Below are 16,409 nucleotides of genomic sequence, written 5' to 3'. Positions count from 1 at the left end.
GTATTATTGATACTGGCAAAAAAATGGTCCCATAGATATAACTGCTTAACCTGAGCTATTAATAGTTTAACGTTTGCATTATTACTGAACTGTTCACCTTTTAGTCTCGCACTGGTGAGACAAAGCCATAAAAGAGGCTGTTTCTAGTGTAGAGGAATCCGTTTCAAGAATAATACATTATCAAAGCATATGTATTTGATTGTTTTACCACATGTATGTGTTGTTAATGCAGACGTGATACGTCGTAATGGATGTCTATTTGGTGTTTGAACATCTTCACATCTGTATTTTTCGGTAAAGTCTGAAAAATAATTGGTGTACCTTCAATGTTCATTTATATAAATTACATATATAAAATATTGATGATATATTTAAAGTGTTATCCCATGGCATTCAGGGTAGATCAGATCAAATGCCATTATTCCTGGCTTTTATTGACAAGGAAAAGGCACTTGATTCAGTGGAAACTGATTGTCATGCAAACTCTTGCAAACCAAGGACTTCATAAAATATATATATAAATTATGAAATAATTATGAAATAATTTATTTCCATGAAGATGTTTTCTTCTTTTCCCCCAATTTTTTCCAATATTGTGCTTTCGGACGGAACACATCGATGCAAGAAATGATAGCATGTGGATGACACTGGTGACAGAATGGCAGCCAAAGTAATGAATGCACCCAAGAGGATGACCACTGCGGAGGTGGACAAACAAGATTAGCTCATGCGCGGGAGTGAAATGGATTGTGGCATCATAGAACAGTGAAGAAGAGCAATGGCACGGGGAAGCCTTCATGTAGAAATGCATAGAACACGGATTATGATTATGGTGACAATTATATAACAGATAATACTGGTTAGTTACGTGTATTTTTTGTTACATTTATATTGCATTCTTTCCAAAATATTGCGCAAGAAATGAAAACCATAAAAAAAATCCGTATCTTTTTTATAGCTTTGACTATAACACAAAAACCACGTACAGTACAAAGTTTAGATGGGAAGTTCAGATGCAATGCATAATTTAATGTTTCAATAAAGGGTTTTCACTGGTTGACCAATAAAGCAGCGTGCAAACAATCATTCAACTGCGCGCCCAGAGCACACAGGGGTCTCCATCATAGCCCAACAGTGATATGCCACCAGCAATGTAGCTTCTCTCTCTTGACCCCAAGGGTGAGCATGCAATAACACCAGAGCCAGTGCTTTCATTTGGTACAACATAAACCTAAAGCCAGTGTGTCTGGTACAGAACATATTTTATATCCATTATTTTCAACTTAACGATTCATTATTTTTAAGATAAATTGTTTCTCGTGACTGGGTTATAGTTCAGGTAGTAAAGCAGTAAACCGTGATTCTGGACATCGTGAGTTAAAATCCACGATTCGACTGAGCCCATCATGATGTTTACATTAAGATGATTGAACTTCAACAGATAGCTAAAATAGCAATGTCGAGGTCTGTTAGCCACGAGAAGGCTTGAGGAGAGAGTTTATGTAGTTTTGATATTGCCCCAAGCACAGACTACAGTGGTTGACTGTACAAGTCCATAGTTTGGGTTTCATGACCGCACTCACACTGTGGCTTGTCTTTCATTTTCAACTTATCAAGGAGATGTGTGCATCGGCCTGTTCATGTCCCGATGCAATTGATGTTTTACACCAGTGTTTGCGAGGAATGTCAAGACAAGAGGCGTGATTCATGGGTCCTAAATAAGTTTTTATTATGAACGTCTGAATGGTTCCATTCTGTTTGTGAGTGTCCTTTCGGATTTGGGTGAAACTCTAGGATGGTGACAGCACAAACCCATAGGGGGGATCGGGACTTGAGTCTGCAGTGTGGTACATTATTGAGGTCTTGGTTGATGGGTAGGTTATTATTAGCAATAAAACTTGTAAACCCCCTTGCTGTCTGTATAGCTCTGCTGATATTTGCTGGCAGAATGGTTATGATAAGCACTGAGAGACCAAGTTGTCAGAGGAGCTGCACGGCTTTATGACTGGGGTGAGTGAAGTTCAACCCTTACAGTGATGTACTCTTTGGCTCTTTCGGTAAAGTCCCATAGAAAGAAATTAAATTAAATAATAATGGAATACGACGTTTTGATTGCAACACAAGCAACCATCATCATGTACAAAGGAATGAGAAAACAAACATAGTAAACTTGGAATTTCAACCAAGAAAATGGGTACAATCTTAACAATAATTGGAAGAATATTATCAACCAGTTTAAGTCATAACTGCTGTGATGTTCCCATCCTACCACCTTCTGATGTTAGTTGTTATTTTCAGCTCTCCAATTTTACATTAACAGGTAAAATTAATCACACTTATACAGCCACCTTCGCGCGCTGACCTAGAGGAGGCTGCGACTCTGCGATCTTACATTGACATGCTAATCTTTCACATTAACATAGCCACCTCAGCGCGCTTGCCGTGGAGGCCGCTCACCGATCTTACATTAACATGCAAATTTTTACCTGGCAGCCCTTTAATTGGTGTAAAACCCACCACCATCGCGGTCACTGCCCACCACTTATATTAACATTAGCTGCCCTGCCCTTACTGCTGACATTTGGGCTACGCCCATTTTAAACCTTTATAAACAGTTTGTCTTTAGAAGCTAACCCCCTTTTCCTAATGACGACCGCTTGTGTTGCGATCAAAACGTCGTAATTTTTTGCTATTTTCTTTGAACCTATCTACGTGACTTTACCGAAAGACCCAAATAATATGATTGAAAACTATCCTTTTATCAGCTCATGAATATGCGGCATTAATTATGATAATAATTTGCCTTATATAATTGCTTTCAGTCTACATACAAATTCTGCTAAAGCTTCCTATTGGTATGTTAAATTACATTGACCAAAACAATGCAGCCTTCATTGTTAAGTTCCTTAAATATGTCTTGTATTTTATTTCCATTTCCAAATGTAAAATGTTTAATACTTTCTATATTCATGTTTTGCCTTTATTTTAGCAATCAAATGTTCCGACATTGCATTATGATGTCGCTTTGAAAAGGCCTAGTGAAGGCGTATCTCCTTCCCCTCCCCCCCTATCACGTCTGTCAAACGACTTTAATGCACATAAGAATTAATACTTGTTTAATATTTATGTCCATGCGAACTGCATGGATGCCGTTTTAGTGGGCCATCAAAAAATGGGCTTACCATCAAATATTAAGGGGACCATAAAGAAATTTGTGGTACTTGGAGCACTCTGGGAATCGTGCATCATTCAGACATGTGCCAACCCATGGAAAACCACGAAGCCAAGGGAAACTTTGTGTACCCTCCTAGAACAAAGTAAAGGCCACTGGGTTTTATAAGACTTTTCATTCATTCCTGGTTGCATTGCTATGCAATAATAAAGTAAACGATAGTACCTTTAAAGGTCAAGGCTATAGGAACATTTTAAGCCAGGAGCTCTTAAATAGGCTACCAAAAAGCCACGTCAATGATTCAATATGCAGTTAGAAAACGTTTTATGAACGTGAGCACGCTTAGAGACACCTAAACACTACTCATATACATGCACCAGCTGCGTATGAGGCTATCATTACAAAGTGAGATATGATACAATTGCAATTGTCATAACAATATATGTTTTAATACACTACAATTTAGATCATAGCAAATCTCCAAATCACGTGCTGCAACAATTTAATATACTTATACGTAACTTACATTTCATTCTTAATGTATATAATATTAAATATTATGTATGCAGTATGTAATTTAGTGCAATACTCTTTGTTGAATTCGAATGACAAAATCATAACACACAATATAACAGCTAAACAATTCTGAGAATATGGTGTGAAAATTATGTGCAACCTTTTTCAAAGTTATTCCAATATCCCAAAAGTCACACTTAGATGAATGCCTTGCATTATTTCGTGAGTGGCACAATCATGGACTGTCAGTGACAGCCAAACAATGTTTTGGTGTGACCTTTCACCTTTGTACTGCCTTATTTTCATGACTGTCCTGAGGTGTGGCAGCATTCCCATGCTATGTAAAATCCAAATTGTATTGTGTAATTGTATTGTACATTTGGCACATACATCAGATGCATGCACGTGTGTGAGACTACCTCCAATTAGCAGGGAAATTCTACATTCAGTGGTGATGCCAGCCCATTGGGACCTTACTCAGAAATTAATGTTGGGTGCATCACCTGAATACAGACGTGATTTTCTGCAAAATATATATATATATTACTATATCACAATTGTGTAAATGTAATTCGGGTGATAACTAATCATCGCAACGTATTTATTTGTGTTATTCGAAATATGAGCTTTTGGTATTTTCATAAGGAAATGACGTTGCGCTGATATGTTGTGCACCCCTATTTTATTTATAAATCCTGGGCTCGTTGAGCCTCTTGGGGCCCCTAAACTTGTATTTGGTGTTGCTATTACTCAATCGAGATCACACGTAGCAATCATCGCCCCCCTCATGGAAAACTACAATGTTTGCGAAACATAACACCTCCGTGATAGCCTGCACTGTCAGAATGGCATGAATACCAAGTGTATATTATTACGACGAATATTAACATTACTAGTGATGCCCGCCGACTGGCACGGCAAGCGTAACTCACTGCAGGTCGACACGCTTGCCGTCGCGGCCCAGGCACAGCACGGAGCGGCGGTGGAATCCCAGCTGCACGTCCCACAGGCGCACGTCCTGCTTGCGCTCGCGATTTCTGCTCCGGCGCAGCTTGAGCAGCTCCCGCAAGCGAGGCGGGCTGGCCTGCTCCTGCTGAGCGGCCTCGCGCGTGCCGCGCGCGTGCAGAGGCGCGGCCGAAGGCGCCACCGCCGAAGACGACAACGCCGGGGACAGCGACGAGGGCACGCGGCGGTCGGTGTGACGCGCGGTCCTGGGCTGGGGCATGGGGCGGCACGCACTCCACGCTCCGACCTTGAGCCGGTACCTGTGGATGCGAGGACATCATCAGAAGCAGAATTTACGCTGGAGGAATCCGATGAGCTGTAAAGCTCTTTATCACGGATGTCCAGTAGGAGGTGGGTCGGAGAGCTACAACAACGAACAATACGAACACATGATGGGAGTGCAAAGTATAGGAAAGGTAAGCAAATCACCACAAACAACTTTAATTTTAGCAGGTAAAGCCCATTGAGCTATTAGCTTCTTTTCAGAAGTGACTTGGCCACAAATCGAGACATGCCTGGGATGTCAAAGTTTCTGTAAGCGCAGTTGTACCAACGTCGCATATCCGACCATCGTATGTCCGCCTTGACCAATGAGCCACCCACACGCAGCGCAGTGTGCGCGTGATGTAACGGTAATTTTTAAAAAAGATTTTGAAATATTCGACTGTTCCCATATGGTAATTTGTTCTTAATCTCGCGAGCATTCCCCTCTAAAGTACAGCAAATAATGTTTACATGTTAAAAGTGGAGCATTCATCATATTTACTGTTAGGACATGTAAGTGGGCTTGAGCAGGACACACTGCTGGAAGGGATAATGACTGGTGGTCAAGACCAATGAAGGAGCAGCAATCCAAGGAAGGAATAAACCCGACAAGATGTCCAATGAGATGAAGCAATGAAATAATTTGCTTGTGTGCAGGTGCTAAATGGATTGTTGCATTGTATGACCATGACGGCGCTACGAGGCATTAACAAGGCCATAATCCAGCAGTCGATAACGAACATGACTGATGATGATGTATATATATATATATAGCCAAAGATACATGACATAATAAAAAACAATAGGAAAACAATAGACATACTGGCTTTTGATGTTCACGTCTTCTACATCAGCCGTTGGGCACACTTCCTCCACTAAGCACGGCTCGGCTTGGGACAGCTCGGGGCACTTAGTTCCTCCATACGAGGGCGGCACCAGCACGCTCCGCACGCGGTAGCGCGACCCCTCTCCGCAGGTGCCCATGCCCACTCGCTGGCACCGCGACCACGGCGCCCACTCGCTCGCCACGCAGTCGCGCGGGCAAGGCAGCACGCAGCCCTGCTCCGCGCTGGGCCGCTCGGCGAAGTACGCGCACACCTCGTCGCCGACCGCCGCCGAGCGGTTGGTCTTTTGGACGCAGCCGAACGTCCGCGTGCGCACGCCGCGCTGGCCCTCGCTGTGCTCGCATCGGCGGCTCGTCGCCGAGGGGCCGCGGCTGAGCAGGGGCCTGCAGCTGCCCCACTCGCCGGTGTCCCACTCGAAGAGGTCACGGTGCCACTCGCACACGCGGAAACAGTTGCGCTGGTTCGGCGGACGCTCCTCCAGGCGGCAGTTGCCCAGCAGCGTGGTCCAGTTCTCGGCGTGAGCGCACCACACCGCGCGGGACTGAACGCCGACGGGGCCGCACTCCTCCCCGACGCACTCGCCCCAGGGACCTGTGAGAGGCACGTTGAACAAATGGGACCGCGTGAGAACGCTTGGCGATACGGTACCGTGCTGCAGTCATTCTTATGAATACCTCTGTTCTTTGAATTAATTTGTCTTTGCTGTTTCACACGAAATTATCGACATCGTTGGATAGGTTTGCAGTTCTGAAAAATCCCCGAGCTTGCATTTCTGGAGAGCTGTAAATGAATCGGAAGGCAACATTTGAGGTAATTGTCAAGTGAAGGACAAAACGTCACCAATTCCAGCCCGGGTGAGTATTGCACTTCGTCTTCATTACATCTTCCGTACAATGCATCACATGGCAAGGCATTACTCCGTTCAGGCCCCCTGAACCCCCGTTCCATCCCTCCTTTTATTCTCTTCCCCATCCTTTTTTTTTTTACTTTCCACAACTCCCCACCAATCCCCTTAATTTCTCCTAATGGTCTCCCAACCGACCCCTCATATCCATGTAGTTCTCCCCTGATGACCAATCCGATTTGAATGCACTCCACCTTCAATTCCGATTGTGTGCCCTACGTGGGCCCCCCCTGTAATAGCTCGCCAATGAGAGACGAGCGAGATATTAAAACTCAAACCCACAAGACCCGGGGAGCGTATATTTATTTCCTAATAGGGGTTGCCTCTGGGCATCCCTTACACAGTGTTATTAATAATAATGACTAATGTGGTGGGGGGGGGGAGGTTTATTTGTGCTTACACATCACTGCCAATACAGTTTCTTAATATTGAAATAGATTTTTTTTTAAATTGCTGAGAACTGAGACGTTAAATACTACAGAAACACAACATTTGCATATTTATAATTATTCAACAGTGAGATCAAATGTACTGTAAATACAAACTCTACTTTTATTTTAAGATATTACTACATTTCAACTGGAATATGTGTCCGTAAGATGGGTGGTTATCGGAAAATCTATTATTTTCCTAATGAATCATTAAACTATTATATACAGAGCATGCTGTGTGTCTGTATAGCATCTTGATATGTGATCTCATTTAGATGCTATATCAATTTAAATTGTATGGTGTAGCATCAGCAACTGTGACATGTTTTCAGTAGATACTGGAAAGATACCAACGGCTGCCCATGAGTAATCAATTTGAGTTACTGAGTGTGTACAACAACACTAATTAGGAATTCCACCTTCCGTTAAAAGAGCTTATGCACTCTCATACTAATGACACCTGTCATAATCCATAATGATTTAGTAATCTTCGCCCCACCTTCCAAATGACGTTTGAATACAGGCACACTCGACTGAATGCAGTAAATAAGTTAATAAACGCACCACTGCAGTATATCAGCCTGCTAGGGATGTTATTAATAAATGCGAGTTGCTCCTGGCCAGCCACTCCCACATGACAGGGTGAAAATGAGCACTCATTTTGACAGTGAGTATACATCATCGGCATACAATCCAATTAACAGCTCGGGGATTATGTTCGTAGAAGGGTGTGTAGCCTGGGATATTTGTTAAGAGTCACTGGGCGGTAGTGGGAATGAGAAGCAGCTGGATCAGCAGAAAAATCGTAAAGTGGGAGTCGCTGAGTGAAATCTAAGCCGATGATAAATTTACAGTCAGAGGCTTTCATTGGCAGGAGGCTGCATTGCGAGGTGCCCTATCTTCCACCGGGGATTGACCAAAATTTACGCCAACTGCCTCAATGGAACCCCGTGCACTATCAGCGAGGATTAATTTTCTTTGAGAACCTCTGTAAAAAAAAAACTCCAGTATATTAATTCATCACTAAAGTTAGTGTATTCACATTAATCACTCTTAAGTGGGTGGATAATAAAGTGCTCATGACATTCACTATCAGGTCATGTTGCACTGAGGAGGTGGTTTGATCCTATTAAATCAACTGCTCATATATTTGTGTATTTTTCAGAGTCCATTTGCTGTAATGTGATCATTAAAGACCTTTTTGACATCATCATTTGCAAGAATGGGCAATTATATTCTAGTGTCATAGTCAAAACTGAAAATCCCCTGCAAATAAATAAACGTTAACCCTTGCTATTACTAAAATGAACCAGGCTTTTCTCACAAACGATGTGTGGAGCTGGAATCTCACAACAGCAACCATACTATCATCCAGCTAGTTGGTGCTAGCTGGATGAAAGTCCTGCGAATTGAGGAAAACACTGGCCTTCCCATTCATCAGGACCTCGTCATTGCTTGAAGTCACACAACCCTTTAACACGTATGTGCTTAACCTGAATGCAAATTCAACCCCGATTAAGCCTGGAGAGCGAAATATAGTTCAAAGAACTCACAAACATCGATTTAAAGCATTCGTGACTGCAGGGATTCATCTTATTGGTTCTTTCGGTAAAGTCACGTAGAAGGGAAATAATAAAATAATAAAAATAAAACATAATAAAATACAAATTCTCACGACGTTTTGGCCACAACACAAGCAGCCGTCCTCAGGACGCTGTCTTTCCGACAGCTCTGTTTCTTCAGCTGAGGACGGCTGCTTGTGTTGTGGCCGAAACGTCGTGAGAATTTTTATTTTATTATGTTTTATTTTAATAAATTATTTACTTCCCTTCTACGTGACTTTACCGAAAGAACCAAGAACAACTCACAAACACATTGTGATAGACCCAACACAGAAGATCACTGGGTCTGACCTTCCACAAAGCTCATGGTCCACCTATAAATCGTATCTGCACAAACCATGGCAGATGCGGATACCTGATACACAAATGGAACGTTAAAAATTCTCCAGTGTGCGACTGTGGTCATCCAGAACAGACCGTACAACGTATAACGACGCACTGCCCAATGCACAAATGCGAAGTAGACATCGCAGCGATGATACACTCTGCTACTCCTGACGCGGTTATCTGCCCTGGCCACCTGAATGTGAAATTGCAGTTGTTGCGCTGCATCTACATCAGCAGCCATACGCAAGAAGAAGAAGAACAGGAAGATATATTACAAACAACACCTTGGTCACTGAGCGAAAGGGCCACTGCCAACAGGACTGCCATCGTTCTGTGCCAACCTTCTGAAAACAGATAAAGTTGTGCGCTCCAACTCTCTCCGCCTCGTTTAACAATCTGCTGAGAAAAGTCACCTGTGCCACAAAAGTGAAGAAAGAAACCTTTCCTTGCCTCCTGCTCAGCAATTGTCAGAGCTGCCCCACTGCGACTGGCCAGGCGTTTGAAACGCATTGTGTGCAATGTTTTTGAAATCCCACCGAAGTGCTCCGAGATGAACATTGACCTCCTGTGAATGGTCAACAACTGTTGAGGTTTGCAAGCGTGGAAAGCGCGATCAGTCTCACTGATGCATGGATGGTTAACATCCAGATTGTATCTCCAATTACATTAAGCATTCAAAAAATACAGTTGAGGCAAAAAAAAATAGATTCTTGAATCAAGACTCCAAATCACAACTATTCACCAAATTACTGGAGTTGAAAATTGCTTGTGTACCTAATGCACAAGCCATTTAAGGCACAATGAAATATATATTCACGTAGTCTAGTGTTATGTGGAAAATCCCCTCAGACCCAGTCTGACAAAAATGGGTAAATTCGTTTTGTTCTATCTTGCGTGACATAACAATACTAACTGTACAGAGCAAGTAGGAAATTATACTTAGTATTGCACCACTGAGGCTCATATAGTAATTTCCAGACACCATAACGAGTAAAATATAATTATAATAATTTAAATCCATAACATTAACATAAAACACCAATTATACAATTTCAGTGGTGTACTGATGTGTACATGTATTTTAGTAACAATCTTTTGCGGGCCAATATAGTAAAGCCTAAATTGCTGCATGTTAATGAATAGTGGCTGATAATAGCTATACAGATTAATCGGTTTCTAGCAGTCATATTGCAAATAAGAAACAGTTCTTACCAATTGGCAAAATTATGTATAGAGATGGGTATGACAATTTTACCAAATATAGTGTCAAACAATGGTCAACACTTATCTCTTTACGGAGTGGTATTTTCAGCACGTCGTGGTATGTCCAGCACCGCTATACAAACTCCAGCCAAGTGATTGGTTATGAACTAAGCAGAAGTGCGGCGTACTCTGAATTCGGGGAAGAGTAGCCTTGTCATTACAGCAGCATGTATGGCCAGCAAGGCTTAGATTTGCACATCAACGTGAAAAGATCTGCTCATCACATGCATGCAAATCATCACGTGGTAAGCGGGCATTCCATTCTCCATTGACTTGTTTAAAAAAAAACTGGCAGCCACATCGCAGAAAATGGCCCCTGCGAGGTTGGCTTTGTCAGTTTGTCTATGGATAAACATTGACTCGCGGTGTAATGATACTTAGCCAATATTTACCACCTAAGACATTTGTGCAAACTGTAAAGGACACTATAATTCCCTTCAAATTGTGTGTAAGCTACAATTACAATATATGGAGGGTTGTGTATCTCGGACACTAAACAAAGTGTAATTTTAAGCACTGCCTCTAAATACATTCATATTCTTTCTTGTTTACTGTCATACTGCTTACTGGGATCAAATTGTACACCAATCATTTATCTTTTATCCTAAATTAGTTTACGGTTTTAGCTTCCTCTGAAAAAAACACAGTATTTTTTAATGACAAAACGTATCTCTTTACATATGCTAAATACGAACCTCACTTGAATATCCGACATTAAATGTTGACGTTCAAACAATTGTTCACGATGATAATAAAGGGGTGCAATTGACACGTATGCAAGAAAAAAATATCACAATTAACGATACTATTTTAAACTGCATCTTCAATTCTACTGACGAATTATCCCCTCATCCGATTATGGTATTCTAGTCGTGTTCTGAACACAGCAACCTGCGTTGTTAGACCCACACTCACCAGCATGGTGAAGTATAGTGAAAACAAGCCCCATTAATTATGCGGCATAGAGAGGCCTCCATTTAATAGCATTGGATTGGTTATTATTATGAAGCGTAATAAACAGATACAATTAGTATGGGACAAATATGCATCATGTATTAAAAAAAATATATAAATTCAAACATTGTATATACTATTGTACTTTTAAGTTATACCATGAGAAGTAGAAGCACAACAATGAAAAGTGTTACATTCGCAGAACCAATAAATAAGTTGTAACCCTTGTCGGTTGCAAAATAGTTCAATGCGTGCAAGTGTAGAGGGGGTGCGAGGGGGGCACGCAGAGTAGATGTAGGGGTCACGTGGGAGGCAGGAGACCAGGCAGAGGAGTTGTAGGGGTCACGTGGGGGGCAGGGGACCAGGCAGAGGAGATGTAGGGGTCACGTGGGGGGCAGGGGACCAGGCAGAGGAGATGTAGGGGTCACGTGGGGGGCAGGTGACCAGGCAGAGGAGATGTAGGGGTCACGTGGGGGACAGGAGACCAGGCAGAGGAGATGTAGGGGTCACGTGGGGGGCAGGTGACCAGGCAGAGGAGATGTAGGGGTCACGTGGGGGGCAGGGGACCAGGCAGAGGAGATGTAGGGGTCACGTGGGGGGCAGGAGACCAGCCAGAGGAGATGTAGGGGTCACGTGGGGGACAAGGGACCAGGCAGAGGAGATGTAGGGGTCACGTGGGGGGCAGGTGACCAGGCAGAGGAGATGTAGGGGTCATGTGGGGGCAGGGGACCAGGCAGAGGAGTTGTAGGGGTCACGTGGGGGACAGGGGACTAGGCAGAGGAGATGTAGGGGTCACGTGGGGGGCAGGAGACCAGACAGAGGAGTTGTAGAGGTCACGTGGGGGGCAGGAGACCAGGCAGAGTAGATGTAGGGGTCACGTGGGGGGGCAGGGGACCAGGTAGAGGAGTTGTAGGGGTCACGTGGGGGGCAGGGGACCAGGCAGAGTAGTTGTAGGGGTCACGTGGGGGGCAGGAGACCAGACAGAGGAGATGTAGGGGTCACGTGGGGGGCAGGGGACCAGGCAAAGGAGTTGTAGGGGTCACGTGGGGGACAGGGGACCAGGCAGAGGAGATGTAGGGGTCACGTGGGGGACAGGAGACCAGACAGAGGAGATGTAGGGGTCACGTGGGGGACAGGGGACCAGGCAGAGGAGATGTAGGGGTCACGTGGGGGACAGGGGACCAGGTAGAGGAGATGTAGGGGTCACGTGGGGGGCAGGGGACCAGGCAGAGGAGTTGTAGGGGTCACGTGGGGGACAGGGGACCAGACAGAGGAGATGTAGGGGTCACGTGGGGGCCAGGGGACCAGGTAGAGGAGATGTAGGGGTCACGTGGGGGACAGGAGACCAGACAGAGGAGATGTAGGGGTCACGTGGGGGGCAGGGGACCAGGCAGAGGAGATGTAGGGGTCACGTGGGGGGCAGGAGACCAGACAGAAGAGATGTAGGGGTCACGTGGGGGGCAGGGGACCAGACAGAGGAGATGTAGGGGTCACGTGGGGGGCAGGAGACCAGACAGAGGAGATGTAGGGGTCACTTGGGGGACAGGAGACCATACAGAGGAGTTGTAGGGGTCACGTGGGGGGCAGGAGACCAGACAGAGGAGATGTAGGGGTCACGTGGGCGGCAGGGGACCAGACAGAGGAGATGTAGGGGTCACGTGGGGGGGCAGGAGACCAGACAGAGGAGATGTAGGGGTCACGTGGGGGACAGGAGACCAGACAGAGGAGTTGTAGGGGTCACGTGGGGGGCAGGAGACCAGACAGAGGAGATGTAGGGGTCACGTGGGGGGCAAGGGATCAGGCAGAGGAGTTGTAGGGGTCACGTGGGGGGCAGGAGACCAGACAGAGGAGATGTAGGGGTCACGTGGGGGGCAGGGGACCAGACAGAGGAGATGTAGGGGTCACGTGGGGGGCAGGGGACCAGACAGAGGAGATGTAGGGGTCACGTGGGGGGCAGGAGACCAGACAGAGGAGATGTAGGGGTCACGTGGGGGGCAAGGGACCAGGCAGAAGAGATGGAGGGGTCACGCGGGGGATGGGTGACCACGCCAAGGAAGATTGTTGAATAAAGGCACCGGGAAAAAGGCATCTTGGGGGAAATTTTCTACAAATATATTTTGCCAGGAGAAAGGAGGAGAGGAGAGAGGGTTGCGTGTCTAAAGAGTGCTCCGGGCTCTGAGAAGAAAATGCTGGGAGTCGACCACGGTCCAAGTTTTTGTGCCTGCGAGTGTTCATGTTAATGGAACAATACAATTTCACTTGCCAGGACGACTCGTGTGGAATCCCTTTCACAAGTTACACAATCATAAAAACACTTCATGAAGTCAATAAAAACATAATTCTTTACCCTGTACGGGTTTGAGCAAATATTCTCAGCAGCTCTCCCGCTATATTTTTTCACCTGATGACGATTGCTTGTGTTGCGATCGAAACGTCATGATATTGTTATTATTTTTATTATTTGTTCTATCTACGTGGCTTTACTGAAAGACCCAAAGAATACGAGCTTTTTTTTTACCTTAAAAAATAACCGCAAGCGCACGTGTAAAATATTTCGCGCAGTCGTGTATCGAACCTCAACCCCGTGTATTTAACCATAAAGTCGAGCTTGTAAATTTGCTACAGAAAAGTACAGTATATTGTGGCCATGAGTTAAACAATGGCCATCTTTTTCAATATTAATTCCACACTATGATGGGAAAATCGCCCGCCTGCTACAGGGTATTCCCATTATAACCAATGTTCATACTCTTAGGTTTTTTCGGTAAAGTCACGTAGGTAAAAAATAAATAATAATCAATAATAGAAAAATAATAGAAATAAAATAATAAATCACGATGTTTCGGAGGCAACACAAGCTTCCGTGTTGTCTCCGAAACGTCGTGATTTATTATTTTATTTCTATTATTTATTATTATAATTTTTTTACCTACGTGACTTTACGAAAGCTTCAAATCTAGAATTAACAATCAATGTTGTTGCGAAGGACAGCGCAAGCCACTGTAGATGGAGAGAGGATTTTCAATCGACAAATACATTGTGTAGCCTGAAGAGATAACCAAAAAATTATCTTCGAAAGTGGCTGCGCAACTCCTCCCATGCATGAGTATGACGGGCATGGCTATGGACATATGTTCCAACTGTATATGCATGCAAATATGCGCGCCATTAAGAAACCAACGGAATTCTTATACGGATTCTGCATCAAATTGCATTTTTCACACAAGCATACATTTTACATGAAGGCGTAATTGTATATAATGTCTTAATTAGCAAGCCTGTCGGTAGCTACATATATTTCGGCAGCAACTTAAAAATGCCCTCCACCTGCAGTGAGTAATGCACCCTAATGAATATAATTTACTATTTCTGTCATGTTTATATAATGCACCTTGAATAATTAATGTCTATCCCATCTATAATGCCATGTGACCTTATTCTGCCACCAGGACTGAGCTGAAAATGAGATGCTGCACTGTAGTATTATGTACTGCCCCATTGCATTCACTTATTGCTACAGTGCAAATGGTATTGTAACATGAGTGCACAGAATTATGTTTCTTGGATCGCAATCCTCAATCTTCAGTCCAATGTAAGAACTTCTTCATTTTCCTCCAAGCAAATTATAAAGGGGTTGCATGAACTAAATTTGGACCACTGATTAGACACGAAAGTATATATTTACATTTAAATGATACTGTACACTGCTTTAGATAAATATGTAGATAAGATGTTTAATTAATAATCAATGAATACATAACATCATTACAATGCAAACGTCGAACAGTTCACATATCAGCATACATTTGGCGTGTCAATTTCCTTCCAAGGAAGAGAAAAACTTTGCCAATTATTTTTTTGTTGTGAACATTAAACATTAATATCACGGACGCTTAAATAAAAGTTAAAAGCGAATCGCCTAATGCGAATTCATTACAATCAGCGTAAAGCCCTGTGAAAATGATGGCCAACTCCTGGCACAGGTTCTGACCATTAATAAAACCAATAATGCGAGGGTTGGTAGCAGCAAATGAGAATTATTTATAGAATAGTAGTTGACCCACTATATTTGGCCTGACCTCCATCAGTAGGCTATACTTCTCTGTGTGTGGCATCCTTTCCCAGCACTCACAGTGCAATGGTAAAGGTACCCAATTACAGTGAAGAGGGCTGGGTGTTGATATGGGCTGTGGTTTTGGGGGGAGGGAGCACAATTATAGAATGTAATACAGCTCTGTTCACAAAGCCAAAGAGTCAGTGGGCATGCATTTTAAATTGTGCTGGAAACCGTTTTTATTCCTTAACAATTGGGAGTTAATGGTTAGACCTATATCATCAGGGTTATCTCCACAGTTTTCTATACTTTAAAACAATACCATTGATGACTATGCTGGTTCTGATGGCCATTACTTCGCTTTTACTCGTATTTGAACATTTTGAGCCATAGAGAACGTTATAAGTCCAGGCTGTAAAATGTTTGATCTGCCAAAACTCAGAGATGAAATTCAGTCACATCTTCAACAAAGTCGAATAGCCAAGTTTGGATACTTCCAAGATTTATTTTTACAAGCCGGGACTCTGACAGCTCATTTACGTGAAGACTGCGAAAGAACATAACACGCATGACAGTAAATGTTTCAATACAATGTAATTAAATATCCTTAATTTTACCACATGATCACAAATGCACGTGCGGTATTTTGTCATGGAAGGTGAAACATCTAGACATGTGAATCACTACGAGCAGGAGAAAGGTATGATACTAATTTATAGCCTGCCAATATACTGCTGCATTAAGGCCTAGCCCATGCTGTTAGTCACGGAGGTTGTTCTGATGATACTTCATTCTACTCACTGAGCTGCATTGGCTTCCGGTTGCTGAACAAATACATTAGAAGGTCGCAGTCATTACATACAAAGTGCTTGCCACAAAACACATTCCTCCTGCGGAGGGAGCTGGTAGGAACGTTGGGTTGCTCGGCCAATGGCCAGGGTCAACGGCGGCGTGGTGTATTCCGCAAATATGCCCGACTGTGAGGGCGGGCACAAGCCGGCGTGAGTAGGTTAAACGTTGAGTTTTATAAGGGCACCACGTGGTGACCAGCC

At 43.7% G+C, this 16,409-nt stretch overlaps 1 protein-coding gene across 1 annotated transcript in view; it reads right to left on the bottom strand.

Annotated features, from left to right (window-relative positions):
* Positions 1-16,409, bottom strand: part of LOC144721148 (thrombospondin type-1 domain-containing protein 7A-like) — a 182,920-nt gene that overhangs the window by 153,580 nt on the left and 12,931 nt on the right. The window contains exons 2-3 of the mRNA XM_078598543.1: positions 5,658-6,393; positions 4,621-4,953 (exon numbers count right to left, since the gene is read on the bottom strand). Coding sequence (XP_078454669.1) covers positions 4,621-4,953; positions 5,658-6,393 — 1,069 coding nt within the window. The remainder of the gene's footprint in view (positions 1-4,620; positions 4,954-5,657; positions 6,394-16,409) is intronic.

The sequence above is a fragment of the Lampetra planeri genome, chromosome 10 (assembly GCF_965212315.1).
Source record: "Lampetra planeri chromosome 10, kcLamPlan1.2.h2, whole genome shotgun sequence".
In the NCBI taxonomy this organism is placed as follows: domain Eukaryota; kingdom Metazoa; phylum Chordata; class Hyperoartia; order Petromyzontiformes; family Petromyzontidae; genus Lampetra; species Lampetra planeri.
Note: the sequence above shows the minus strand (reverse complement) of the source record. Positions and strands in the feature narration are given on the sequence as shown.